This window comes from Canis lupus, unplaced genomic scaffold (assembly GCF_011100685.1).
Source record: "Canis lupus familiaris isolate Mischka breed German Shepherd unplaced genomic scaffold, alternate assembly UU_Cfam_GSD_1.0 chrUn_S471H632, whole genome shotgun sequence".
Classification (NCBI taxonomy): domain Eukaryota; kingdom Metazoa; phylum Chordata; class Mammalia; order Carnivora; family Canidae; genus Canis; species Canis lupus.
In genome coordinates, this window is record NW_023331404.1 from 1,531 (window position 1) to 10,238 (window position 8,708).

The window sequence follows — 8,708 nt, forward strand, 5'->3', positions numbered from 1 at the left end:
CATTCATTTCTCTCTTTCTTATTTGCTTCTAGGAGTATATCCACGTTTCTTCTATGTTTCAAAGCAGTGCTCGAAGTATTGTCCCATGCCTGTACACATCGGTCGGATAGTCAAGTCCTTTGTTCTCCTACAGCCTATGCCTTTTCTGTATGCAAAGTGCTGCGGAGGGTCATTGTGTAATCAAGAGGTACCAGAGATCTCTGATCTAGAGTTTGAACAATCCGGGAGAGCGAGCGACGTGAGGAGCAGCAGTGCCTGGTGGTGCCCCTCCTCATGCTGTCCCCGGGGCTAGCGGGCCTCAGGTTGCCGTGACCCACAGAGCATGGCTCGGGCCCACCTTCTGCAGGTGGCACAGATGACGTGGACTCGCTGCTCATGCTTGGAACCTGTGGCATTAAACTTGTTTTCCGCCCACTGACTCACCGTCTGCCTCTGAGGGGCCTTAGGACGGGGGGGCGGGGCCCACACCCAGTTGGTCAGAGCCCACAGCCTGCCTTGGGGTGAGTCCAAACCCTCTGACAGTGATCCCGCTGACGAGTGTGTCTCTTGGAACACCAGCCTTGTCACTCTTGATTTCTGACCCTCTTTCCTCGTCTTGGCCTTTGAGGGCGTCAGTGCTGGAGGAGGGGAGCCCGAGTGTCCCCTGTGAAGAGTAGTGGTCGCATGCTTCTGGGCTTCCTTGGGAGGGCCCAGGGCCAGGAAGACAGGATGATGTGAGCGTGAGAGCCCCAGGAGGGAAGGAGTCCCCGGCGTGGGGTGGGGCCATCATCCCGGGGACAGCCTTCCTTTGATGGGGGCGGCACCCCCTCGGCTGCTCGCACTCAGCTCCCCCACCCGGACTCCAGGAGACGGAACATAGGGAATTCCATACAATGGACCTGGACCTGATCTGGCAAGCGGTACCCGTGTGTGGGCTCACAGGGTCGCCCCCGATCATTCGTCCGACTTCTGCCCGCCAGGCAGAGGGCAGCACAGGTCATACCACTCACCTTGGGGGGCCCCTCGTGTCAGGGCAGGCAAATGAGGGCACTTCTGCCCAAAGAGCAAGAGGGGCCACAGGTCACCCATAGGAGAGTCTGCAGGGCCCCCGGCAGCGCGGCATCTCCCAAGAAAGGACGGGTGTGCGTGGTGGAACCTCACACGGAGTCCCGAAGCAGGTGTAGGGAGAGTCCTTCTGTGTGGAGCTGGCGCTGTTTGGGGACACCGTGAGGAGCACCGTCCATGACTTGGTGGGAGGCGTCAGCGGCTGCAGGATAAGGAGCTCGGAGGCCTCAGGGAACATGTGGCCCCCAGTGCGCTAGAGACTGCAGAAGAGTCACCGTGGACGGGAGGAGGTGGTGGGGTAGTGCTCGGAGGATCGGAGCCAGGGTCCGAGGAGGGTGCCCTCGGCTTGTCGTCCTCTGTCCGTGCGCCGAGTCCTCGCAGCAGAGCTGGTGAAGTGGGAGCAGGGTGGGCGTCGTGGCGCAGACGCAGACGCGCCTTTTGCGGGGCCTTCGGAGGTCCCCGGAGGGCAGCGCTGTCGGTGGTGGCCGTGTCGTACCTGCCTGTGAGCTGATGCTCAGGTTGCCAGGGCTAGAGCGGATGGCCGTGGGTTCCAAGGGGGCGATGGAGACATGACGTTCATGGCCGGGCGGGAGAGGGGAGCAGGTCCAAGGCAGGGGAAGCGCTCAGGGCCCGCAGTGCTGCTCCTGGAGAGAGCCCCCCCTGGCGACAGCGGCAGGCAGCGCCCGGAGGGTCGGGTCGGGTCAGCGGTCCCCCGGGTACTTGCTGCAGGAGCAGCGATGGCCCCCCCACCGTGGACCAGTCCGAGGGGGCTTTGCTGGCGGGGCCACTGCGTTGCCCACCAAGAGCTTTGCTTTATGTGACAGAAAGTCCCAGACCACTGTGACTTTCCGGGGAGGAGGAGGAAAGTGTTTTTTCCTGTTCACGGGAACGGCGTGCAGAGGCCAGCAGCCCAGAGCCTAGTGTCACCACGGGCAAGTGCACTCTGTGGGGGCCCCTGGGCTGGTGGGTCCCCTCCCCCAGGGCCACTGCTCCTGGGGCAGCGCAGGCAGCTGTGACCAAGAGGAAACCGCTGCACCCCCAATACCGGGGTATTCAGGCGGCCGGGGGATGGGCCCTGGACAGAGAGCCAACAGGGCCCCCTGCCACGTGCTGCGCAAGCTGCCTAGAGGGACGGGGCCCCGAGTGGCCGAGGGGGCAGAGGAACGCACCGCGAGCCCCCACGCCCTCAGGGTCTCTCCCACGGCCCCGGGAATAGAGACACACCTGGTGACAGGCAGAGCGCTGCTGGCGCGTGGCCCGGGAGAGGCCTAGCCGGGAGAGCCTCGGATCCCCTCAGAGCCCGGGTCAGACCGGGACGGCCGTCAGATGGGGAAGATGCCACAACGGCCCCCCCACTGCCTCATGCCATCCCGTCTGGAACTGCTGAGCGAGCTGGGTGTCCGCCGGGCACACGTAGGAAGAGGCAGACACACGCACACACGTGCAACCTGTGAGAATGCTGGCGCCAGCCTTACCCACACCCAAGTTTGAAGGGGTGAGCTTTGCGTTTTTGAATGTGGAGAACACGGAGCCGAAGGGGAACGAGATGATGAGATGACGGAGACCCGGGGTCCCGGGGTAGGAGCCGATCCCACGGAGGAAGTGCGAAGCACACACAGATCCTGCGGAGTGTGTCGTGCGCTGGGTCCCCGTCAGTGCTGTCTGGCCACCTGGCCCTGCGATCGCAGCCGGCCTCATCACTGTGCAACCTGGACACCCACCCACCACTGCTGGGAGTCCAGCCGCGTGGCCGAAGGCAAGGGCCCTCCTGGAGCCCAACCCATCACCTGGGGGGGGGGGGTCGCCTTCAGCCCTGCGGGGGGCGGGGGGCGGGGGGCGGGGGTGGCGGGGTCCAGGCCCGCTGCAGGTGGCCTGTCGGCCTCCAGGGGACGCCCCAGGTCAGGAGGTGGGCGTGCGCCCCCACCCTCAGCTGCAGGGGGTCACAGGGCAGGTCGGGCAGCGGGAGTGTCCCGCATGGCCTGGGCCCGGGGGCAGCGGGAGTGTCCCGCATGGCCTGGGCCCGGCCGGTGTGGCTCCCGCCTGCCTCTGTCGCCCGAGGACACATGCCCGTGCACCCTCCGGGGTGAGGCACAGCACGCCTCGGCTTGCTGCCGGGGGCCTTGGCACTTCTGACTCCTCGCCCGCCCCACCCGGGGACTCCCTCAGGGAGGGTCAGGAGCAGGGAGCCGCTGCCTTGAGGCCAATGGAAAACAGACTCAGATCCCACCGTCCCTGCTAAAACCCTCACGCGCCCTCCAACCTGCCTCCAGTCTGAGCTGGAGCGGCTGCCCCCATCGTCCGCTCCCCAAATGAGGGTCGGGGCTGCAGGCACAGCAGGGGAGCACAGAGGAGCCAGGGCAGGGGAGGAGTGGCATCTGACGCGGGGGTCGGGGGGTTGCGAGGAACCGGGGCCTGTGGGAAGTGGCAGTGGCCGGGCTCTGTCCCCTCTCTGAAAATGGGAACCGTGACAGCGATAGCCACCTTGTGGGAATGCCGCCAGGTGTCAGGAAGATGCCCTGGCACCCCGAACTGTGGATCCACCCTCCAAGGGTCGGGAGCCCGAGCACACACCCCATCATAGAATCCATCCTTTCCCGCCTGGCCTGAGCTCACAGCCTGCAGCCCCGAGAGCACGCGTGCAGATGAGAGAGGAGGGCGTAGGCACTGAGCACAGGCCCAGGCCCGCGGGCCACGCGTGGGCCATGCCAGCTGTGCCCCCCCCGCTTCCCTGCCGAGGAGGGGCTTGCCGGGCATCCTATCAGTGACCCTCGTGTCCTGGCCACTGGCTACTCCTGAACTGAGCCTGCAGGCCAGACAGGCATATAGGGCCTTGGCCCCATCAGTGCCACCCTCAGTTGGCTCTCTGGATTTCCCCCGTTGCCCCCCCCTCCAGCCCCCATGCCCCGGCTCCGGCCCCAGGACCAAAAGCGCTCATTGGTGGGACGAGCCAGCTTAAGGTTAGTGTCGGGGTCTCCTGCACCCAGCCTGAGGCCAGGGGGAGAGCAGTCCAAGAAGGCCTGTGGGTCGATGGGATGACGCGCTCCGCTCCTTCCTGCCCTGGTCCTCGTAGAGGGAGAGGAAAGTAGCCCAGGCCCCTGTCATCTCTTGAAAAGATAAGGACCCATCCATCTTGCTCCTTCCCCCACCCGGGAGGGGGCGAGGGCCCTACCCTGGCCAAGCCACCTGGGCCCCCGGGCCACACCCCGCACCTGCTCTCAACGCCCGGCCACCAGCAGGCCTTGCGCAAGTGGGAGTGAGGCGCCCATCCATCTCTTTCGGCCTCCTCCTCCTCCTCCTCCTCCTCCTCCTCCTCCTCCGCCGGCCCTGACCCCTGAGCCGGGTTTCCTGGCCTCGTCCAGGGACAGCTTCTCCCATGACGCGATCGAGTCGTCGCTCCAGGCCTCAGGGCGAGATAAAAGGACTGTGCTGACAGGGGACGGAGGGAGCATCGGAATGGCCTTCAGGGCACAGGCGCGAGGGTGGCGGGCCGGGCCCTGGCTGGCCTTGAGCAGGGCACCCACACTGGGCACCCGAGCCGCTCCGGCCCCCAGGGCGGTGCTGCCCTTCGAAGCCGTGCCCCGCTGTCCCGGCAACAAGTGGATGCGGGTGCTGCAGATCTGGAGGCAGCAGGGCTCTGAGAGCCTCCACCTGGAGATGCACCGCACCTTCCAGGAGCTGGGGCCTATTTTCAGGTAAAGCCTTCCTGCCCGCCTCGCTGGGAGCACCCTGCCCGGCTGTCCCTCCCGGCTCCGAGTCCCTGCGGGTGCAGGGCGCTGCGCGTCCCCAGCGGCCGCCTGGGGGCTGAGCAGTGGCTGCTCCGTGCCCTTGACCCCGGACACCCGCCGGGGCTCTTGTGAGGCTGCAGGGCTCCCCGGACGGTGACCCGAGAGGCAGAGGGCAGACGGCCGAGGGCGGACGGCCGAGAGGGAGAGGCTTCCCCGGTTAGACGGCGTAGGAGCCCGAGCTCGAGCCCCGTCCACGGCCCAGGAGGACGGAGAGGCCAACGGGAGCCAGGCCAGTGGCTCTGCACGGGGAGCCCCAGGGAGGCCCCGGCCCCCCAGCAGGGCTCTGAGGTCTCTGTTCCTCAGGTATGACGTGGGAGGGACACACATGGTGCACGTGATGCTGCCCGAGGGCATGGAGAGGCTGCAGCGAGGGGAGAGCCCTCAGCCCGACACTAGCCCCTGGGGCTTCGGATGCGCACACCCCCACCCCCCGCCTCGCCTCGCTGTCCAATCTGTTAGCCCCTGTTGTCTTCTGCCCCCTGAGGAGCTGCCAACCTCGGATCCCCGTCGTGCTCGGTGCCATCTCAAGGGCCATACTCTGTGCCTGCAGTGCTCTCGCCCAGCATAGATCTGCAGGCGTGGCCGGTAGTCGCCCCACCCCAGCCCCACTCCCACCCCCACCCCCACCCGTTGTGCTCAGTCCACTTGGGCTCCTCCTGGCCCTGCGGGGCTCTGGGTTCATGGTGGAAGCCCCCGCCGAGGGCCTGCACGAGCGGGTCAGGTTCGCGTTGACTAGAACAACAGCGACCCAGGCGCTCACGGGGACGATGGGCCGTGGAGACGACTCGCCAAGCAGGGAGGATGGTGAAGTCTCTGGCTGGCCGCGGGGTGACCTCGGAGAGAAACCTCTAGAAGCAGGCTTGGGGCGCTCTCAGCCAGGCACGGCCTCACGCTCCCTTGAGAGAGGGCCTCTGTGTGCCGTGGCCGCCCGCCCTGTCACAGCGGCCCCTCGGGCCTGACCCCGTGGCAGGAAGGGGCTTTGAACGGCGGAGAGCCGGCTGGGGTCTCCTAGCTGGCAGCAGCGAGCAGCCTGTCCCAGGCGGCCTGGCACAGCGGACACCCCCGGCTGGAAGGGGCCGAGGCAAGGCCGGGCGGGGGCCGCTCCGCTCGGCGTCTCCGGCCCCGGGAGAGCCGGCACTCGGTACCCAGCCGGGCAGTGGGAGGAGGGGCCCCCAGGCTGCGCCAGCCCTGCCCGTGCCCAGGGGCCCCTCGGCGGCATCTGTCCCCGCGCGGAGGCCCCGGAGGAGGAAGAGACCTGGCGCCCTCGGCACGCCGTCGCCCTGGAGGAGAACTGCTGCACGCGGCGTGGCCTTCCCCCGGGCGTGGGGGACAGGGAGCCACGGAGACGAGCGGGGCTCCCCGACCCCACTGGCGCCCGGCCCTTCATCCCCCTCACCGCACGAGGACACCCAGCTCACGGGCCCCGGGGAGGACCCGGCAAGGTGGCACGGGCTGCGTGGGCACTGGCTGGACGGGGATGGCTTCTCACGCCGCCCGACAGTCACTGCTTTATCGGAGGCCCTGCTCCGTGGTGGCGCGCGGTGGCCGGCAGGCCTGGGATGGCCGCTCCCCCGCAGGAAGTGTGCGTGTGTCGCTCTGTGCAGCGGGGTACACGGCTCTGCCCCTCTTCCAGCGGCCCTGGCAGGGAGCACTGAGCTCGGCCCGGCCTCGCGGCCCGTCCAGGGCAGAGGAGCCGCCCGATCGGGTGGGCCCGCCCCGCCTCCCGAGCCCTCCCCGACCCCCACCCCCACCGAAGGACCTTGGGGTGAGGGAGACCTGCGCAGCGTGGAATCGCCCTGCCATTAAAGGGGGTCTTGGCCCCGAGCCCCGCCTGGTTCCAGCGTTCCTGCCGTTCCGGGGACGGACACCAAGTAGGACCGTCCTACGAGGGTCCTACCCTTCTGTGGCTTCTTCCGCTTACCCGCGCATGGTCCCCCTCCACGCCCAGGGCCGTGTGCGGTGTTCACTGCCCGGCCTGGGGGTCCCCCGAAGACGCCCGGGACAGGAATCCGCAGCTGACCTAGGGCGTCTGTCCCGGCGTCGGGTGGGAGCGGCGTCCTCCTCAGGCCCGGCCTCGCCGGGCTCGGCTTCCTCGGCTTCTCCAGCTCCTGCTGCACAGGACATGTTGCTCCACCTTCACCTCGGCCATGGCCTCCCAAACTCCCCGTTCCCTCGGGTCCTACACCTCGCGTCCTCTCCCCCAGATATGGGGACCCACCCTCCCGACCCCTAGGGGCTGCTGTGCCCGCTGCGCCCTTGCCCGTCATTCTACCCGTTTTCCAGGTTGAAGATGTCCTGCCCTTTGTGCCAGCCACGCCAGGCAATTCTCTTCTACATGTTTGTGCTGATTTGTACTTTCTAGGAGGGGAAGGACTGAAACAGACTCATCGGACTCATGACATGGCCAGAACCTGAATACCCGGGCTGGAGGCGGGGCTGGGGGGTGAAGGATCCGTGTCACACGCCATCCTGGTGCCCTGGGGGAGCACCGGGCACACGGCATGTGCCACAGCCTCCCGCCTGCATTGTGTCGTCACGCTCTGTGTGTCGATGTTTTTTCACTTTCTTGCAGAAATATTTGCCCGCCTACTAGTACGAGAGGTCCCACAGTGGCTCTTTACTCGTGTAGCGTACCCTTTGGGCTGCAAAATATCCTGGAATTCGATGGTGGGGATGACTGCACAGCATTGTGAATATACTCGCCAACACTGAATTTCAGCCTTTCAAATGCTCAATCTTAGGTTATGTCAATTCTCTGTAAGTGAGAATCAGGTATAAAAATGGAGGAGAGATGAGGGCAAAAGAAGGAGAACGTTTTGTTCCCTTCACATCTCTTTAGTGACAGCAGCCCAGAAGTCTCCGTCACGTCAAGGTGCTCGGCAGCGGCCCTGAGCTCCTTACCCTCCTCAGAGGTCAGCATCGGGGAGTCCTTCTCACACGGTGTGAAGAAGTTGCCACTTTGAGGGAGGATTCCGATTCATACGGGACTTGTCCGGCTGACCCACGCAAAGGCACTGGGCAGTCCCTAACGTCAGGCGCTGCTGGTCCAGGTGCCACTTTATTGCCAATTCACTCTCCTGCGTCCATCGTCCCGACCTGAGCCGGGAAGCGTGGAGTCCGGGTGGCCCAGGTGCCGGGGGCCTGAGCGCAGCTGGGACTGCTCTTTCAGCTGACACGCACACTGTCCTGTCACTCTCGCGCTGTTCATTAGGAGACTGCATGTCTGTCTGCTACAGTGACAGGATGCTTTGGTCTACTTGTGAGACGATGTCTATAGAGGAACTGTTCAAATACTAAAACCGCCAAGAAATCTCCCAATCTCCCAGTGAGCGGTACCCAACACCCAACAATAATGTTCTTTATTCTTTTCTTGAAATAAGCTGGAAAGGGGTTAGCCACCAACGGGGAGCCCGGTGGGTCAGTGTCCCTGGCTCACAGGGAGGAAGAGGAGTGAACTTGCTCTGAGGAATGGGGGAGAGACCAGACCCCCCCCCCCCAAGAGGGCCTCTCATGTCAGTGTGTTGCTGACGAGGATGGAAGCAACGCTCAGGAAAAATGTGGACTCCCCCAAGCGCACGGCTCCTTCTAACTCTTCCTCAATTGGGTAATCCGGGATGATATCCCTCTCCAAATTGGTAGGTCCCCCCTCATTGCAAGTCATAGCATTACAACAACGAACAAAATAGAAACTATTAGTTTTCATAATTCTAATGGCTTCAGGAGGTTCTTCAGATCGGTATACAAACGTGCAGTTGTATGTACAGTTCTTGTAAACGAAGAGTTCCCGAACATTCAAACCTACAAAAGTAGAGATGAAAACCACTGATTTCAGGGTTTCTGCTTGCAAACATTCAAGCACCCTCCACCCAGTACCACCTC

At 64.8% G+C, this 8,708-nt stretch overlaps 1 protein-coding gene across 1 annotated transcript; it reads left to right on the forward strand.

The window, feature by feature from the left end:
* Positions 1 to 3,485: 3,485 nt before the first annotated feature.
* LOC119879236 (cytochrome P450 11B1, mitochondrial-like) lies at positions 3,486 to 7,764 on the forward strand. The gene is made up of 3 exons (XM_038589619.1): positions 3,486 to 4,736; positions 4,910 to 5,132; positions 7,402 to 7,764. Exons 1-3 carry the CDS (start codon positions 4,498 to 4,500, stop codon positions 7,420 to 7,422), a joined length of 483 nt encoding a protein of 160 aa, XP_038445547.1. The 5' UTR covers positions 3,486 to 4,497; the 3' UTR covers positions 7,423 to 7,764.
* The last annotated feature ends 944 nt before the right edge of the window (positions 7,765 to 8,708 follow it).

Bases quoted from the DNA above. Each gene is read 5' to 3' on its own strand.
- LOC119879236 (XM_038589619.1), top strand. From the start codon at position 4,498: ATGGCCTTCAGGGCACAGGCGCGAGGGTGGCGGGCCGGGCCCTGGCTG. The intron at 4,737-4,909 runs GTAAAGCCTTCC...GTGAGGCTGCAG, and splicing joins GAGCTGGGGCCTATTTTCAG to GGCTCCCCGGACGGTGACCC. The intron at 5,133-7,401 runs GTATGACGTGGG...ACTTTCTTGCAG, and splicing joins CTGAGGTCTCTGTTCCTCAG to AAATATTTGCCCGCCTACTA.